This window comes from Delphinapterus leucas, chromosome 16 (genome assembly GCF_059928025.1).
Source record: "Delphinapterus leucas isolate spDelLeu-1000000601 "Yukka" chromosome 16, BTC_Dleu_Yukka2, whole genome shotgun sequence".
Taxonomy (NCBI): domain Eukaryota; kingdom Metazoa; phylum Chordata; class Mammalia; order Artiodactyla; family Monodontidae; genus Delphinapterus; species Delphinapterus leucas.
In genome coordinates this window covers 69,608,099-69,627,658 of record NC_143144.1, presented here as the reverse complement: position 1 = coordinate 69,627,658, position 19,560 = coordinate 69,608,099, and the positions used below count along the sequence as shown (strand labels likewise).

Below are 19,560 nucleotides of genomic sequence, written 5' to 3'. Positions count from 1 at the left end.
CCGTGGGACACACACAGACTCAACAGAGGAAGGCTCTGCAGCAGGTTAGGGGTGATGCCAAGATTAAGACCCAGCCATGCCAACTCCCTGCCCATGTCCTTCACATTAGAGAAAAGATTGTAAATGTTGCAGAGCTGCCTTTGGAATAAACGTGGGACTAGCAAGTTAGGACCCTCTTTTCACGTACCTGCTAGGAATATAGGATCCTTACCTGTACAACCCTCTCAAACATATGAGCCAAGGGGAGGTAGGATATGGTCACGTCCTCAGAACTGGGCTCAAAAGTATACTATAGATCAGGAAATGGAAAGAAGACAACAGTGGATTAACGCCAACTTTCTCTTCCAAAGAAGATTTAAACGCTGCTTCTTTCTAGGACCGCTGCACACAGTTGTACAGGTGTGCACTGTGCAACTCTAAGGGGCGCCCTAACTGCACCGAGTGCAGAGATCTGCAGTGACCCTAAAAGAGCAAAACTCTAGACAAAGATGCACCAGTATTTGTCCACACTCCGGCCTTCAACCTGTTTCTTCCCCCTCTGCCTCCTCTAACTTTAAAATCTTATGACAGATTCCCATTTTAACGAGGGCCTCCTTTTCAATTGACCACTGACCTCCACACATTTGAGAAAAGCAGCAGCATTTGAAACGATATTTTCATGGGTTAACATGGCCCCTTTGGGGTCACCTGTAGGAAACAAGAGGTGGGAAGATCTGTTAAATGGCTAATAGGTAGCCTTTGGCATTGAAATGAGAAGCTACATTCGATTGGTTCTGTTCCAGGGAGCCGAGAGCTTCTCCTGTCACTGTGTTTTTTTTATGAACAGTGTATGACTCTGCTTATGAATGTTTGATGCCTCCACAGATTCTACTTCTGACAGCAGCCTTAGCCTTGTGCTACCACACAGGGCATAGCCACAGTCACAGACAGCAACACAGTCAAAAAGAAAATCCCAAGTAACCCGCCCCCCTCCCCGTGCTGTTTTCATGTTGAAGACTTCAGATCTAACAACATTACCTAGCCATCACTTTATAAACTGGGCACAGTGGAATGGATATAACTTCTAGATCATCATGGATCATGTTAAAATTTATTGAGCTCTAATAGCTAGGTAACTACATACAGGGGAGAAAGAGGACACTGAGTGATCTGTGTAGAACTACCACTGGGCTATCTTGATTGAGTGAAACCACTCCAGTGATGTCAACTTGAGAGAGTCTGGGCTGGGGGATAAAGTTGACTTTCTGATGCCACCCTTAAGAGCCCTGAATTCCATAGCATGTAAACACCTCCCACTGTGTTCAGTGAAATTTATTTGCTTATGCATAGGTTTTTCTATGCAGGCATCTGTACTCAGAAATCTTAGATTATAAGCCCCTATGGATAGGGCTTATTGTAGGGTATTTTTACCAGCCCACTAGTGGTCAGTGGCTCAAGCCATGTTTTTGGCTGACCAGGGGCCTCTGGGGCAACTTTCTGGGCACTGACCTGTGGTCCCACTGGTGAAGCAAATGATGCTCAGATCTTCTGGTGCAGGAGGCTGGAGGGGAAAGCACAAGGGCTTAGTCTACCGTGAGCTTTGAAAGTTGAATATGGAAAGACTCAAATTTGGGCAGAAATAAACTTACCACGGGTTTTTTGAAGTTCTCTTTGCCTAAATTCTGCATGAACAGGAAACCAAGAAAGAAAGACATTAGTTGAGTTGGGAAGACTTAGGACAAATACAGCCCTCCCTTTCCCTTTTGCTTGAGAACACCTCTGTGGGAATACAACCAAAATTCCAACCTGCATCGGGCCCAGAGGCAACATTTAGGTACAATGGAAGCCTTGGGGTAGAGTATAAGTTTTCTCTAGAGTATCAACTCAAGAGGGCCGATCCCAAGTGTCCAAACTTCCCATCAGACTCCTATGGTCCAGTCTTCTAGGACCACTGCTAAATCGTTTTGAAGAAAATGAACAGTTAACATTTCAAGGCTTACTACACTTTATATTACTGTCCTGAGCACTTTATTTTCTCTCATATAACCCTTTACAACTCCTCTGTGAGGTAAGAACTATTTCATCCTCATTTTACAGAGGGGGAAAGGAAGATGTGGAGCAACTGGCCCAAGGTCACCTAACTAATGGGTGTGGAGCTGGAACGTGAACCTAGGAAGCCTGGCTCCAGGACCATATCTTTAACTGCCACCTAGCCTCTGCATTTATAAATCCTCTACTTGGAAGTCTGTGCACACTGACCACAGACCTTCCTCACCCACTGAGTTGTCTTGGGGAAATGACTCCCAACGCTTCACAGCATGAGTGTAATTTACTCTTCTCCTTCCACCCCGGAGAACAACAGCTTGCTCCCTTGTGTAGAAGTCCTGCAAGTTGCCCACAGCATCAGCCCAGCCTTCCAGCTGTGAACTGACTTTCAGACCCATACCTCAGCATCAAGCAGTGATAAGATCTCAACTCCACATTTCTCCCCTCTATTCTTCAGGTTCTCCTCAAAGGGATCCATGAGGATGATCAATTTCAGGCCCGGGGTGAGGCCTTTTTCCACATTCTTAATCAGGGCCAATGCCTTTTGGGGCGTGTCACAGATCACCGTGGCGATATCAGCTGAAAGCAGAAATAGGGCCGGGGGTCACCCTCCTGCTTTGCTGTGTACCCGATGGTCTTGCAAAGAGGAAGAGATTCTTGAAAATTTCAAAGCTACTGGGTCCCCAAAGGAGATTATGTCTGTAAATCAGATTTGTAATGTATAAAATCTGAAACATTCCACTGATAATAAATAAGCTTAATTGAAACAGAAGCACTTAATTTCCTTGCATGCACTTAACAGTTTATAGTTTCTAGAGGAGCCACAAAATTCCTTCTGCTTAAGAATACAGACAACGTGTATGAATCATGTCGATGTGGTCCTGCCAATGTGTTTTACCTAGGGGAGAGGGGAGGAGGGATTAGAAGGTAAAGGAGGAGGCAAGTGGGATTTTAGCAGACAAGCATTTATGATTTTTAATGCTAGCATTTGCTTTGATACTTGTTTACACAAATAGAAAACTTCTGATTATGTCTATAGTTCAAATGGATCTACTCACTTAATCTACTAGTTCTGGGACAGAAAGTAACATCTAGTATATGTCTTATTTGCCCATTGAACTTGAACTTGTTTCTCTAACAGTGGTAATTTGGTCCACAGACTCAGCATGGACATTGGTACATGCCGGTGAGCTATACTGACTTCGATTTATAAGAATAGGAAATTAAACTAGTAGTTTCACAGTGATACAGTCAATTAAAAAGTTATTCGCTAACTGTGGCCTTTCATCCAGGGTTGCCAGCAAAAATAGTCTTATTGCTAAACTATATTGTCATACTACACTACCTTGAAGAATTTCATTGAAACTTCTATCTGATTATATACTTGCCTCATGGGCTTTTTGTAACTTCCCTCTAAATTATATCATAGGTACTACAGGACAAGAGAGACTTGAGCATTTTTCTGGCCACAGCATTCTAAGTCTGCTAACAAAAACAGATAATGAGGAATTACTCAGCATCAAGAAAGAATCAAGTTAAAATGTAATAGCGACAGGAATAAAGACGCAGATGTAGAGAATGGACTTGAGGACATGGGGAGGGGGAAGGATAAGCTGGGACGAAGTGAGAGAGTAACACTGACATATATACACTACCAAATGTAAAATAGATAGCTAGTGGGAAGCAGCCGCATCGCACCGGGAGGTCAGCTCGGTGCTTTGTGACCACCTAGAGGGGTGGGATAGGGAGGGTGGGAGGCAGACACAAGAGGGAGGAGATGTGGGGATATATGTATACATATAGCTGATTCACTTTGTTATACAGCAGAAACTAACACACCATTGTAAAGCAATTACACTCCAATAAAGGTGTTAAAAAAAATGTAACAGCAAAGTTTTACCCTTGTTGACAATGTATATGACGGCGTCTTCTCCCAAGGTGTCGTACAGGGGGACAGCTACCATGGAGTACGTGTAACAAGCAAACTCAGAGATGACCCACTGTATGGAGAGAAGTTCAAATAAGGAATAGCTTATGCTTTGAAAAGGAAATGTGCTAATTCAGTCATTTAGTCAACAAATGCTTATTTGGTGGCTCTGTGTTAAAAAAAAAAAAATCACCTTTTTTGTGATGCCCTAGGGACTGCCACTGCTGATGCTATAAAATATAATTAAATAAAGAAGATAAGATAGGCACAGAGACAACTATAAAACAAAGGGAGAGTGTAATAAGTTCTATCCATAAGTGTTATGGAAAGCATTAGGGAGTCTTGAGGTAGAGTCACACTCAGGGGTGGGGTAGGCTATCTGGGACTGCTTTGGGAAAAGTGATGGAAATTGGGCAGGGCTTTGAAGGACCCGTAGGATTTGGTCATGGAGATGGAAGCAGAGAAGGTATTCAAGGAAGAAGGAAGTGAATGAACAAAGATAGGACCGCATGACATCACTAAGTACACACCAGAAAGCATAAAACGTGACAGGAAATGAATTGGAAAGGTGGGCTGGAATCTGCTAATGGCGGACCTTGAATGTCAGTGTAGGCATTATGAACTGAATTGTGTTCCCCCTAAAATTTATGTTGAAGCCCTAACCCCATTGCAATTGTTTTTGTAGATAGCTCCTTTAAGGAGGTAACTAAGGTTAAATGAGGTCATAAGGATGGGGGCCTGATCCAATATAACTGTTGCCCTTATAAGAAGAGAAAGAAACACAGGGGATGGCAGAGAAATGGTCATGGGAGGACACAGCAAGAAGGCAGCCATCTACAAGCCAAGAAGAGAGGCCTCAGGAGAAAACAAACCCGCTGACACCTTGATCTTGAACTTCCAAGCTCCAGGGCTGTGAGAAAATCAATTTCTGTTGTTTAAGTCACCAGTCTGTGGTATATTGTTATGGAAGCCCTAGTAGATTAAGATACTAGGTTTGGTGTTAAGTTCCTGAACTAGAGTCAAGGATATCTCTTCTTACCGAGGCTGGGTGTAATGAAGATGAAGTATGTAGATGCACCTAAAAGTGCAGCCAGGGCCCTCTTGGATTTTTAGTTAAGCAACTGGCTTAGGTGAGCACATGTCATCCAACTCTTCTGAAACATACAAAGGCTTTCTCTGAGGATATTGGGTCTAATGACTTAACCTGAACTTGAAGATAAGCTTAATTCCAATCATCTTAATGTCTAAAGCCTGTTTTCAACTCACTGTGGAAAGATGGCTACAGCTGGTCTCAGTAGCAATGGATGCCTTGGTTGCTAGTTCACGTACAATGTGCAAATTCCAATTCTAGTACAAACTCATCCATTTTCACATCATCCTCAAGCTCTTACTTGCCAGTCCTTCATAGCTTCCTTATTTTCTTCATACAACAGACTGACTTAAAATGACACGTAATGGGAGACATGTAAGAGAAGTCCAGTCACCTAGCAAATAGCACTAGACATTCAACCAGGATTAAAGAAGTCCTGCACTGTAACTTTTAAGTGGAACAATATTTAAAGAATCTGAGGTCTTTAAACAGCTTTGATAAGTCATCAGCAAGTGTCAGAGTGCTGGATTTGGGGTAGGGTTTAAAGTCTTTAGACTTAGCCCTGACTCTTCCTTGAGTTAATTTCAGCATGGTTACCTCTGGCCTATTCTGAGCAAAGATGCCAACAAAGTGTTCTTGTGATGGCTTATATCCTTTCTGCAAGAGACAGGAGCCCAGGTACTCTGCTCGATCAGACACCTACAAGTGAGAGACGTAAAGAGAGAGAGAAAAAAGTAGTCAAGACCCAAAAGAGATCATATTAGCTCAAGATAACCACACAAACAAAAGAATTTATCCAAAATCATGGGCCTGACTTACCTGTTTGTAGGACAGCCATTTGTAGGGCTGGTTTGGTTTTCTATATCCCAAGCAAGGCCCATTGTCTAAAAACATAACATTAAATGAAAATCAGCTCCAGTTGCAAATTCTTTGGACCAGAGAAGGTTAAAGGAGGTTAGGAAGAGACAAGACACAAAGGATTAATCCAGTAAAGATGCGAGCTTCTCTTATGTGCCAAGGAAATTCAAACGCAGTAAGTACTCAGTTCTCAAAGGCAGAGGGAGCCTTGCAAACTACATTTGAAACACTTGGGAAATGCTACAAAACAAGGGTGGTTCCATGTTGGAATGTGTGACCTCCATGGTAACAGGCATTTGGGGAAAGCCATGAGTATGGACTAGCCCACATGAGGTGAACAAACAAAAGCCCACAAGTAAACACTAATAGACTATATTGGATAATCTTGGATTGAGCTTCCCTACAATGAAAGAAATATATGTTCATAAAAATTTAGAAAAAAATCAAAATACAAGTCATCAATAATCTCGTCACATAAACACCATTGTTAAGGCTGATGTTTTCTTTCATACCTCCTTTGATAGTTCTACAGGGTTATATTCGTTCCACATGTATATTTTGGTATCCTGCTTCCTTCCCCCATTTGATATAAATATTCCCCTGTTATTATTTCTTCTCTGTAGAGATTTCAATGGCCTTATTATGGCGAAGTTATGAAGGGTTCTACTGTATAGCTGAATTTATCTCATTATGGACATTGAGATTGTTTCCAAGATTGACACCTCAATCTTGGTAATGGTAATGGTATGATGCATATTTTCCAACTGATCATTTCAAAGTTAGAAAATTTTCTTAGAATAGAGTATTTAAAATGAAATAACTGTGCTGGGAAGGGTGGCAGCGGCTGGGAGTGGGGATGGTTGGTCACACGGCTCAGGTTTTTAGTACTTGGCACCACATTGCTTGGTGAAGCAGCTGTGACAATCTGCTTTTCTCCAACCAGCAATATATCAAGTCATAGACACTAAATAGTCTCTTTTTCATATGTCTTCTGGTTAAATAGGTTTTAAAAGTTATTGCTTTAGGGACTTCCCTGGAGGTGCAGTGGTAAAGAATCTGTCCTGCAATGCAGGGGACGTGGGTTCGATCCCTGGTCAGAGAACTAAGGTCCCACATGCCGTGGGGCAACTAAGCCCATGTGCCACAACTAGAGAGCCCACGTGCCCTGGAGCCCTTGCACCACAACTAGAGAAGAGAAAACCCGCACAACTAGAGAGACGCCCACGCGCCACAACGAAAAGAGCCCGTGGGCCACAACTAAGACCCGAAGCAGCCAAAAATAAATAAATAAATGAATAAAAAAAATTTTAGAAAGTTATTACTTTAGTCTAGGTTTCTTTAACAGCTATTAAAGTGGGGCCTTTTCCCTCATTTGTTAAGTTTTATCTGGTAACGTACTTTGCCCGTTTGTATGAGCGTGTCTTCTGAGATACTGAGACTCATAAAGAACTGCAAGAACACACACACATACGAGTACATACAGGAGCACACATGTACACACACATTGGCCATCAATATTTTTACAACTTACATTTATTGTCTTACATTTGACAGTAGAAGAATTACACTTCTGAACATTGAAACTACTCAGCCTTATTTAAAATTACGATAAGTCTGGGAACATCCACTTACTAGAGTAAATAGTAATTGCAGCCACAGAAGCCGCGAAAGTCATGGTATTTGTCAGGCTAAGGAACAACTCTAACCTGCCGAGAAGACCCCACATCTAAGCCAGAATGAGACTGAGTTTTTATTATTATTATTATTATTATTTTTGCGGTACGCGGGCCTCTCACTGCCGTGGCCTCTCCTGTTGCGGAGCACAGGCTCCGGACGCGCAGGCTCAGTGACCATGGCTCACGGGCCCAGCCGCTCCATGGCATGTGGGATCTTCCCGGACCGGGGCATGAACCCGTGTCCCCTGCATCAGCAGGCGGACTCTCAACCACTGCACCACCAGGGAAGCCCGAGACTAAGTTATAAATAGAAAAGCAGAAGAGAAGGAAATTTTACATAGAGGATTTAGCCAAATTGCTAAGAGGAATTCAGGTCTAGCCCAAAGGAAGCATTCAAAGAGAAGGTCACTAGGAATTCAGAGGTAAATAAGTGAACTTCCAGACTAAGTGACAGAGGAAAAAGGAAAGAAAGCAGGAAAGAGATAGCCACTCTGATTAAAGAGATATTAAAAAAAAAATGAATGTGGAGACTGTCCACAGGAAACGTTAGTTCTTTTTCTTTCTGCTGAAACAGCTGCATGAACGCTCAAGAAGTCAAGTCTCAGACTGAGACTTTCCCTGAAGCCACAGGCAAGTCCTGCTTTAGAGTTCACAGCCAGTGCTCCAGCCTAGAGTGTGTGCCACTGGTGCTCTACCAACGGGATTGTCTGTACTGACATTAATCACCAGGGATAAATACCATTTATGGTACCTAGCCTACTCTGTGCTAGGCATTTTAACTCATTGGGTCTTCCCAATAACTACTGTTATCCCCATGGTACCAAGAATCATGAAGGGCTAGACAGCTTCAAGCTCACTCAGTAAGTGGCAGAGCTGATGAAGGTGGGAAAAACTATACTGCATCTCCTTATCACTTCCCTGTTGATGAAAATACTAGCAGAGGCCCATGACCAAGGAACAAGTCAAATAACTGGCCCAAAGGGGAACCAACTGGGGTTTCATTCAACTCTGTGCCCTAATCAGCTTCAGTCTGATTAGCCAGAGTCCTGACCAGGCAACAGCCTAGCCTTTGATTAAGTTAAGCAACTTAGATCTTCTGTTCTAAGACGTGGCCATCTAAAAAGAATCCACCCATTAACAACTTCTCAGCAAAACTGGGTCCCAAAGCTGGGTAGAGTTGAAACTCCGGCATGCAGAATCCCTGGAAAGCTTTGTTAAAAACTCATATTCTTAGGTCAAACTATCTGGAATTCTAATTCAGTAAAACACAGTGGAGGGCTTCTCTGGTGGCACAGTGGTTGTGAATCCGCCTGCCAATGCAGGGGACACAGGTCCGATCCCTGGTCCAGGAAGATCTCACATGCCACGGAGCAACTAAGCCCGTGAGCCACAACTACTGAGCCTGCGTGCCACAACTACTGAAGCCCGCATGCCTAGAGCCCATGCTCCACAACAAGAGAAGCCACCGTAGTGAGAAGCCTGTGTACTGCAATGAAGAGTAGCCCCTGATCGCCCCAACTAGAGAAAGCCCACGCTCAGCAACGAAGACCCAACACAGCCAAAAATAAATAAATAAAATTAAATTTAAAAAAACAACAAGGTGGAGCCAGAGGATGTATATTTTAAACATTATCTGCAGGTGATTCTCAACATGGATCATCTACTGGGTAGGGGTTAAAGATAGAGGTTAGGGCTGATGTATTCAATCCCAGTTGTAAACAGACATGTCATTTTTCTATGGAAATAGCCAGGATGGATTTTTCAAGCCTACTTACATGAGAAGCCATTTTAACTTTATCTATTTAGTTTAAATTGAGTACTGAAATAAATTTCTAAATGAAGCAGTGTTATGTGCCACATATTACACGCTCAATGACTTGTTTCAATAACAACACATGCTCAGTGAAGAAAACTTCAAAAAATGGAAAATCCCAAAGGAAAGTCTATTGTATTAGCTATATACTATCTTAAGTTGTCAAATAAATAAAACTAATGGCTGCATTGGTTTGTGTTTGTTATTTGCCTGGAAGTCTAAATCAGTACTAATTTGGAGCCAGAAATAGTAAGTACAGTCCCCTTTAGAGACTTCAGATATAAGTTTTCTTTACAAAAACCTTTCATTGTCTGGAGGTGCAACAACTTTTATAAAACACTTAAGAGCTGACGTAAAATAGAATAATCTAGCCAGATAGACAGATTTAAATTTCAGTATCAGTGTCAACATTTTCTAGCTCTGTCTCCTTTGAAATGTTCCTGAATCTCAGAGTCTCTGTTTCCTTGCTTTAAAAAGTGGGGGTGAGGGACTTCCCTGGTGGCGCAGTGGTTAAGAATCCGCCTGCCAATGCAGGGGAGACGGATTCCATCCCTGGTCCAGGAAGATCCCACATGCCACGGAGCAACTACGCCCGTGCGCCACAACTACTTAGTCCGTGCGCCACAACTACTGAGCCCATGTGCCACAACTACTGAAGCCTGCACGCCTACAGCACAGGCTCCTACAGCCTGTGCTCCGCAACAAGAGAATCCACTACAATGAGAAGCCCGTGCACCACAGCAAAGAGTAGCCCCCACTCGCTGCAACTAGAGAAAGCCCGCGCTCAGCAGCAAAGACCCAACGCAGCCAAAAGAAACCAAAAAAACAAACAAACAACGATGTCACAACTAAGATGAGACGCAGCCAAAACAAACAAACAAATAAACATTTAAAAAATAAAAATAAATAAAAATGGGGTGATAGCAACTAATCCCTGTGATGTAGGGAAGATAAAGTAGATGATATATCCGTGCAAACGATAGACTGGTTAGCGCTCGACTATTAAATATTGTCATAGTCATAATTAAAAGGCAGAAGGGAAGGGATGAGAAGAAGTCACAGAGGTAAACCTCCGCCTGCACTGAATATCACCCAAAAGATAAAAGTTATAGCGAGAGCTATAAGTCAGTTGATTTTGAAAGGAAACCAGTGTACCTAGCAACATGTTCAATGATACAAGATAGAATGACTGAGCCTTGATATTTTCCAAATGACCCTACCAAAGTTCATGTGGTGATGTTTCTAAGAAAGTCCAAAAGATAATTACCTTCTGTGATACTATGGGCAGCAGCATGGGCCAGCAGTACGGCACTGGGGGCAAGGGCGAGGTAAGAAGTCAGGAGGTCTGAATACTAATTCTGGCTCAGATTCTATAATGCAGGGAATTGCATTTATGAAAAGCATGTTCCTAAACAAATATAATGTACTAGTGAATTAATCAAAATACTTTCCTACTGTTAACTCTTTAACAACAATTTGGCCAGGAAGTTCTCCTTGTGTTAAGTGAGAAATAGGTTCAGAGAGGCAAAGTGGTTTATGTAAAGTCGCACAGCTGGAAATAGAAGAACTGGGTTTCAAACCCAAGTCTGTCCTACTACACAGTTTACAGCACCCATCCTGATTTTGTGCTCACGTCCCCTCCACGCTGTATTTGTGATTCTTCTTGGACCACCACATTTAAACAGCTAGAGTTTTAGAAGCGAGACTGGGGAGGAGAGGTATGGAACAGGACCCCACCTTGGTCTTACAGGCAAGGTGAGACATCCAGGCTTACCAGACACAGCAACTCCTCTTTGGAAAACTTCATACATCGTCTTGGCATCTGAGAAGTAGTAACGTATTAGGTCATTGTCCTGGCAAGGACCTCTCCGTGCTCCTCCCTAAGACACAAGACCAAGTTTAGGTTAAGGCTGAGTCTTTCCCCACCCTTTCCAAACCCTTATGGATTGAACTGAAAAGAACATAAACACTGACTATTGAGGTCACAGCGATGACCCTTTTAGTACTCAGTCATTCAATTTTTTAAATCTCAAAACTGTGGTGTCTTCATATCAGAGAAATCCAGAGATTGTCACAGTTATGTTTTTGGCAATCTCCCCCCACCTCCCTAGGCATACACGCACGTGCGTGCACACACACACACACACACACACGCAAAAGAGATAATATTATAGTTATATCGTTTTAAAAAAATCATGTGAAGTTTAAACATCTATCAAATGCATACTATATTCCAGTCACTGGGCAACTACTGTAGATGCAAAGTGAGTTAAGACAAAATTACTGCCCATGAGCACCCCATAAATGAGAGTTTTTGGAGCTGGGGTAGGGTGAGAAGGGAAAAACATGCAAATATAATACTGTGATGTACATGCTGTAATAATTGTTTTGGGAGATGAATGAAGTGAACAATTCCGTATCAAGTAGAAAGGCTACAGAGAAGAAATAATATTTCAATAGAGACTTTGAAGATAAGTAAGCATTTACCAAAATGATGTGGTTTCGTAGAGCAGAGGGAAAGGAGGATAATTCAAAGTGAAGGAATAGCCTGAACAAAGGCACAGAGGTAGCAACAAGGATTTACTGTATAGCACAGGGAGTTATACAGTGTCTTATAATAACATATAATGGAACATCATGTGCAAAAAAACCCAAAAAACAAAAACACTATGCGGGGCTTCCCTGGTGGCGCAGTGGTTGAGAGTCCGCCTGCCGATGCAGGGGACACAGGTTCGTGCCCCGGTCCGGGAGGATCCCACATGCCGCGGAGCGGCTGGGCCCGTGAGCCATGGCCGCTGAGCCTGCGCGTCCGGAGCCTGTGCTCCGCAACGGGAGAGGCCACAACAGTGAGAGGCCCGCGTACCGCAAAACAAACAAACAAGAAAACACTATGCTGTACACCTGAAACTAACACAGTATTATAAATCAACTATACTTCAACTAAAATAAAAAAAAGAAGGTACAGAGGCAAGAAAGCACACTGAAGATTCTGGTGGGCAGCTTGAAAACAGGGTATTTGAGAAAGAGGGAGTAGCTAGGGATTTGTTCAGAAATGTCAGCAGAACTACAGGATCAGGCCCTGATTTAGATCCTGGAGCTGCAGTAAAGAGCTATAGGCATGGTTCAACCCTCATGAAAGTTAGTTTAGAGAAGCATAGGCATCAATTAAATAAGCATTCAAAACTGTAAATTACTACCAAGATAAGGGTTATAAAAGTACAAGGTAATCCATGAGGCTATATAACAAGAGATCTGACTTAATCTGGAGCATCAGGAGATTTCCATCGATGTCACATTAAGTCAAGACATCAGAAATAAAGTTCTTTTGGGACTTCCCTGGTGATGCAGTGGTTAAGAATTTGCCTGCCAATGCAGGGTCCACGGGTTCGAGCCCTGATCCGGGAAGATCCCACATGCCACGTAGCAGCTAAGCCCATGTGCCACAACAACTGACCCTGTGCCCTAGAGCCCGCATGCCACAGCTACTGAGCCCACGCACCCAGAGCCTGTGCTCCGCAACAAGAGATGCCACCGCAATGAGAAGTCCGCGCACCACAACGAAGAGTAGCCCCCGCTCGCTGCAACTAGAGAAAGCCTGCGCACACCAACGAAGACCCAACGCAGCCAAAAAAAACCATTAAAAAAAATAAATTAAAAAAAAAAAAGAAATGAAGTTCTTTTTCTAGAAAAGAAAGATGGGGTCTTCCTGTCTACTTACATAGATGGACTGAGGAAGAACGAAAGATGATTCAACTCAACTTTAGGCAATTGGGTAAGAAGAGATGTATTTAAGTGAGATAGAGCAGGAAGGGAAGTGGGAATGGGTGCATGCGTGTGTGTGTGTGTGTGTGTGTGTGTGTGTGTGTGTGTGTGTGTGTAAGGGAGAAGACATGCAGTACAAAGATGTGTGGAGCCTGAGGTACCTGAGTGTCACTGAGATGGACTGGAACTCATAGGCGAGGTCAGAAGTAGAAAGTCAGATTTGGGCGTCATAGACTTTTAGGTACATATTCATGTCATAGAAGAGGAGGGGTTTTCTCAAAAGAAGTGAGGATTGAAAGCAGGGACTGGCAGACTATTATCTGGGGCCAAACATAGCTCGTCACTGTTAAAATAAAATTTTATTGGAGCGCAGTCGTGCGCATTCATTTACATATTTTCTGTGCTTTCACGCTATAACAGCAGAGTGGAGTAGCTGCAACACAACCCATGTGGTCTGCAAAGCCTAAACTCTTCACTGTCTGGCCTTCACAGAACATGTTTGCCAACCCCTGCTTTAGAGGAATCAAGAGATGGTGAGACCGACACTGTAAGATGAGGAGAGGAAAGAACTTAAGTGACAAAGAAAGAAAGCTTTCTTTCTTAGGAAGAAATCTCATTGAAGGATACGATGAAAGGCAAAAGTAGAAGTTTCAGGAAAGCAGAAGTGTCAAGTCAATTGAAAGGAAGAGGCTGAAGAATCACTGAATTAAGAAGTTAGATTATGAGTGATGCAGAGAAGTCTGGGGAGATGGTAGTGATAAAGGTCAGCTCTCAGTGAGTGGAAGTTCAGAAGAGGGAATCAACAAATGGACTGCTCTTAAAGACTCTGGGGAAAAGGGAGGATTGAAAAGAGATGGTGGCCTGAAGCAGCAGGACCAGCAGGACAGGAAGATGCTGCTAAAAATCTTCCAAATAAAAGGGAGGCAGGCGGAGAGTGGAGGCAACTTGGAGTAAGATTCCAGAGTAGAAGAACAGAGTTTGTAAAAAGATCAGAAGGGGTTAGCTTTACAAAGGAACAGGAATGCTTTTTTTCTCTGAAAAGGGTTGAAGATGAAAAATCATGAGAGAAAATTCTTGGAGCTTTCCCTTAGCTCAGAGATATAGGAGGCGGTGTGATTTGCTGAAAAGTCAGGGAATTGAGGGGAAAAGCCCAGCTCAATGTCTGTCGTTTTAAGAGGGAACATTACCTCAAAGCTGGTATTTAACTCAATAACTTCTTTACTATTCTCAGACACTGCGTGTCTTGATGAAAATGTTCTCCTGTCCCCAAAGTACTGACTCCCTCATCTAGATCGTGGGTCAGCAAACTTTTTCTGTAAAGGGCTTTGTAAATGCGTTAGGCTTCGTGGAACACATATGATCTATCACTCTTTTTAATTTTTTTTACATATCCCTTGAAAAATATAAAAAACATTCTTAGCTTGCTACTCACACAGAAAAGGGTGGATTTTGCCTGCAGGCTGTAGTTTGCCAACCCCAGATCTAGATTACTGGCATCATAAAACCAGTAAAAGCTGTGATTGCATTTTTATTACAAAGGAAAATATGCCATGACTAGAAAGTTTAACTTACAGATTTTGGGTTGTTTTGCTAACCAAAAAGGCTTATTTTCCCATACTACGCCCCGCCCCACCCAAGTCTCCTTCACCAGTGATCCTCAGGTCTTGAATTAGTTTGTGCTTGATCAAGTTTGACAAACTGAAAAGGTGCTGGGTAAGTTACCTCGAGTCCCACCGACTGCTTGTTCAGATCAACAACAGGCAACACGGGCTGAGGTCTGTTAATCAGCCACAGGAATATGGCGGCTCCAAAGGTCAGGATGCAGATCAGTGCCGGAGTTGGAAGTGGGGAAAACAAGAAGTTAAAGATAAAAAGCATCTTCGTGAATAGCAGCAGGAAATTCAGGCCTAAAAAAAAAAGAAGGAAAGAAAAAGTTAGAGGAAATGGTCGTATATTTTTACTCAACAGCTCTATGTTTACAGAAAGAACACACACACACACACACACACACACACACACACAGCTTCTAGCCCTCCAAATAGCCAGGGTTGGACCACTTTAGCAGCTGAATTTCTCCCACTGTTTACCTTAACATTGTCGAGAACAGTAGAATGCATTCTCTATTCTTGCTACTTGACTGTCCTCCCACAAGGCAGAAAGGATCAAAGGAAACAGGTTAATCATTTTCCAGACAATTTTGAGAAAGGACTACCCTTTAATTTTTTGACTGACAAAGCCTCGAAGAAGCCCTCTGGACCCAAAATAAGCTGGTAGTCAGAGGAGGGGGCTCCAGAGAGCTCCCCCTGCCCAAGCAGAACGAGGGTCACGAAGGACTCTTGCAACTGCCTCTCCCTAGTATAAACCAGACAGAAGAGGGAACCTCAGGAGAGGTGACACCATCCATCTTAGAAATTAAGCATTCTCGGGCTTTCCTGGTGGCGCAGTGGTTGAGAGTCCACCTGCCGATGCAGGGGACACAGGTTCGTGCCCCAGTCCGGGAAGATCCCACATGCCATGGAGCGGCTGGGCCTGTGAGCCATGGCCGCTGAGCCTGTTGTCCGGAGCCTGTGCTCTGCAACAGGAGAGGCCACAACAGTGAGAGGCCCGCGTACCGCAAAAAAAAAAAAAAGAAATTAAGCATTCTCCTGTGAAAGACATTTCCTGCTGGCCAGATATGCCTTGCTCATTGCTTTCTTTTCTGAGCCATCAGGAGGGTCTCAGAAATCAACAGAACCACAACTTGCCAGGTCCAAAGTCCTCTCCTCCAGGGAGCCTGGAGGAACCAGTTTTATTGGAGGCAACTTTAGCCAGGTCTGCAGGAAGGATGCAGGAGAATGGGCCTGACACATGGTAGCAGGTGAGCATTGAAGATTCAGGCCAGGAAGTGATCTCAGCGAACCAAAAGAAACAGTCTTCCCCCACAACTCAGCTTTTCTTGTAGTTTCCAGCTTCAAACTACTGACAGGAGGCATTAACATTTGAGTGGGTCCTAGGAACTCATTCTCGCTGAAGCCAGTCTCTCTCAGCTCTTGCCTCACAACTTTCAGACTTGACTAGGACAATAAGAGCATCAAACAAATGAGCACCAACTCTATGTCAGGCACTGAGCTGGGTTGTTTGCATGGATTATCTAATTGAAATCGCACTTTACAGACAAAGAAAATAGAAACTCCCAGAAGTAGTGACTTGTCCAAGGTCACTCATCATTTGCCACTGCTGCTTCCCCGTTAAAATCTACAAAATCACAACCCATTTTTTCCTTATAGAGTCTAGCCACAAGATTCAAGGAGACTGAATTCATCTGGCCCCTTACAGGTCACAGCAAAGGCATTTCAGATTTTGTATTCTTTAAAGTTTACTGCAACACCCTATATCTCAGAGATGAAACTAAACGTTCCTACTCAAAATCAAGAGAGCAAAGCAAGTCCAATAAAAAGTCATAGCCACCCTCAGAGCTTTGGGACAGCTGCCATTAGCTGGCTCCTGGAACTTTTGCCATTAAGGGAAACAATTCATTCCACTTTAACAAAGGCTGTAAAGCCTAGAAATTGTGTGTGGGAACAGTAACAGTCACAAGAAACCCGGAGTCACTTTTCATCATTTTTCTACCCCTTGATTGGTTATTCCTGAGTTCGGAGTAGTCCCTTTCCATTTTATGGAGCAAAATTGAACTTCCAGAGACTGGGATGACTGTCTCAATTCTTTGGTTTCTTCCACATTGTGTTTAGGTAAAGAAAAAGAAGATTAAAAAAAAAAAGCCAGACCCCAAAGGTGCTAGTTTACCTAACAACAGGTGCTATTATGACCACCTGCCAGGATTCTGAGAGCTGGGATTTTTGGAATCCAGCCTTAGCCAAAATTGTGTGGTAAGGCAGTCCAGGAGGCAAAGCATATTAGAGAGCCAGCCATGCGGGACACCGTTCCGAGGCCGGCCACCCACCCCAGGCTGAGAAGGGCGGCTGCCCCAGGGGAAGCTGCAAAATTCACAGGACAGGTAGCAATGCCAAAGGGAGAGGGAACCTGCTTTGTGCTCAGCCATCTCTGCCTACTGCCAACCCCTGTCCTCAGCCTGGGGTACTGCCACCAGTCTGGTGCTACCTTAGAATCTGGGATTCTGCCCTTTGCCTTCATCCCTCCTCAAGTGAAAGATTCTTACCTGCACCTCCCTGCTTGGATACAAGAACAGATTGTTGCACTGAGGACTTTTGCCCTCTTCTTACACATGGCAGCTTTATATTTCAGTTGGAGACATAATGGGAGACTTTGCAAACAACGTCTTCAAAAGAGGGTCTAAAGGTGAAATCTGGCAGTGTGGGAAGGGGGAAGAGGGAGGGTGAATTGCCTGACAGGTAACACAAAGGGAGGAGAGAGAGAAAGAACCCATGAGCAGTCTAGAGGTGGCACCTGCTGTCCACCCCGGCTGATTCTTACCATGTAGTAATGTGAGCCCAGGGTCACCGGATGGTCAGATTCTTTACTCCCTAGAAAACCTGGAACACTGGATTTTTATGAAACCTCAATTTTAACTTCTGGCTCTATTAGTAAGGGCCTGGTATGGGATAAACGAAAACACATCTGGTGTAATCCGGACCACGGTCTGCCAATTCTTGAGCACTCCTTTTAGGTGAACTCCTGTCCTATTGCCCACAGATGGGATGAGCCTGGCCGCTTCACTACCTTGCCTACACTGGCAAGGGACTTTATTTGTAGAAAACACTGAAAGATGTATTTGTCAACTGAAATAGCTTACTCACTTTGTTTGCTATTGCTGACCAGGTATCCAAATAGGATATACACAGAATTTCAGACGCTTCCTCCCTGCCTCCCCACATTTTAAAACATTGAGGTAAAATTCATATAACATAGAATAAACCAGTTTTAAAATGTACAATTTAGCAGCATTTAATACAGTCACAGTATTACATTCACAGTGTCGTGCAACCGCCATCTCTAGTTATTTCCAAAACATTTCGGCGCCCCAAAAGCGGAAACCACGCACCCATTAAACTGTAGCTCCCACTCTCTCCCCCCCTCACCCCGGGCAACCACTCATTTACTTTCTGTTTCCATGCATTTACCCATTCAGAATATTTCGTATAAATGGAATTATGTAATATGCGACCCTTGGTGTCTAACTTCTTTCACTCAGCATAATATTTTTTTTTTTTTTTTTTTTTTTTTTTTTTTTGCGTTACGCGGGCCTCTCACTGTTGTGGCCTCTCCCGTTGCGGAGCACAGGCTCCGGACGCGCAGGCTCAGCGGCCATGGCTCACGGGCCCAGCCGCCCCGCGGCACGTGGGATCTTCCCGGACTGGGGCACGAACCCGCGTCCCCTGCATCGGCAGGCGGACTCTCAACCACTGCGCCACCAGGGAAGCCCTCAGCATAATATTTTTAAGGTTTTTCCATGTCTAAGGTTTAGCATGTATCAGTACTTCATTCCTTCTAATGGCTGAAGAATGTTGCATTGTATGGATAGACCACATTTTGCTGATCTAGTCATCAGTTGGTAGATATTTGGGTTATTTCCACATTTTGGCTGTGGTGAATAGTGCTGTGAACATTTGTATACAAGTTTTGTTTGAATACCTATTTTCAATTCTTTGGGGTAAATAGTAGTGGAAATGCTGGGTCACATGGTAATTTTACATGTAATTGTTTGAAGAACCACCAAACTGTTTTCCACAGTAGCTCTATCATTTTACATTCCAACCAGCAATGTAGAGGATTCCAATTTCTTTACATCCTTACCAACATTTGCTGTTTTTTTCTTTAAAAAAAAAATAATAGCCATTCTAATGGGTGTGAAATGACATCTCATTTTGATTTTGATTTGCATTTCCCTAATGACTAATGATGTTTAGCAACTTTTCATGTGCTTTTTGGCCATTTGCATTCCTTCTGTGAAGAAATGTCTATTGCAGTCCTTTGTCTATTTTTAAATTGGGCTGTTTGTCTTTTTGTTGTTGACTTGTAAGCCTTCTTTATATATTCTGATACTAGAACCTTCTCAGATATATGATTTGCAAATATTTTCTGCCAATGTGTAGGTTGTCTTTTCACTATCTTGATAGTCTCCTTTTTTTTTTTTTTTTTTTTTCCCGTACGCGGGCCTCTCACTGTTGTGGCCTCTCCCGTTGCGGAGCACAGGTTCCGGACGCGCAGGCTCAGCGGCCACGGCTCACGGGCCCAGCTGCTCTGCGGCATGTGGGATCTTCCCAGACCGTCCGGGGCATGAACCCGTGTCCCTTGCATCGGCAGTCGGACTCTCAACCACTGCGCCACTAGGGAAGCCCGATAGTCTCCTTTTTAATGCACAGCACACACACACATTTTGAACCTAGGATGCTAGCACTAGAGAGGATTTGCAACCGTATCATGTAACTCTCTCACTGTTTAAATGGGAGAA

General features: G+C 43.4%; 1 protein-coding gene across 2 annotated transcripts in view; it reads right to left on the bottom strand.

Annotated features, from left to right (window-relative positions):
- Positions 1–19,560, bottom strand: part of ACSL5 (acyl-CoA synthetase long chain family member 5) — a 44,608-nt gene that overhangs the window by 10,917 nt on the left and 14,131 nt on the right. For both annotated transcript variants that reach the window (XM_022568779.3, XM_022568780.3), the window contains exons 2-11: positions 14,874–15,058; positions 11,164–11,269; positions 5,862–5,926; positions 5,640–5,741; positions 3,926–4,025; positions 2,426–2,604; positions 1,629–1,661; positions 1,489–1,540; positions 614–687; positions 212–289 (exon numbers count right to left, since the gene is read on the bottom strand). In XM_022568779.3, the coding sequence (XP_022424487.1) occupies positions 212–289; positions 614–687; positions 1,489–1,540; positions 1,629–1,661; positions 2,426–2,604; positions 3,926–4,025; positions 5,640–5,741; positions 5,862–5,926; positions 11,164–11,269; positions 14,874–15,029 (945 nt within the window). In that variant the 5' untranslated portion in view covers positions 15,030–15,058. The remainder of the gene's footprint in view (positions 1–211; positions 290–613; positions 688–1,488; positions 1,541–1,628; positions 1,662–2,425; positions 2,605–3,925; positions 4,026–5,639; positions 5,742–5,861; positions 5,927–11,163; positions 11,270–14,873; positions 15,059–19,560) is intronic.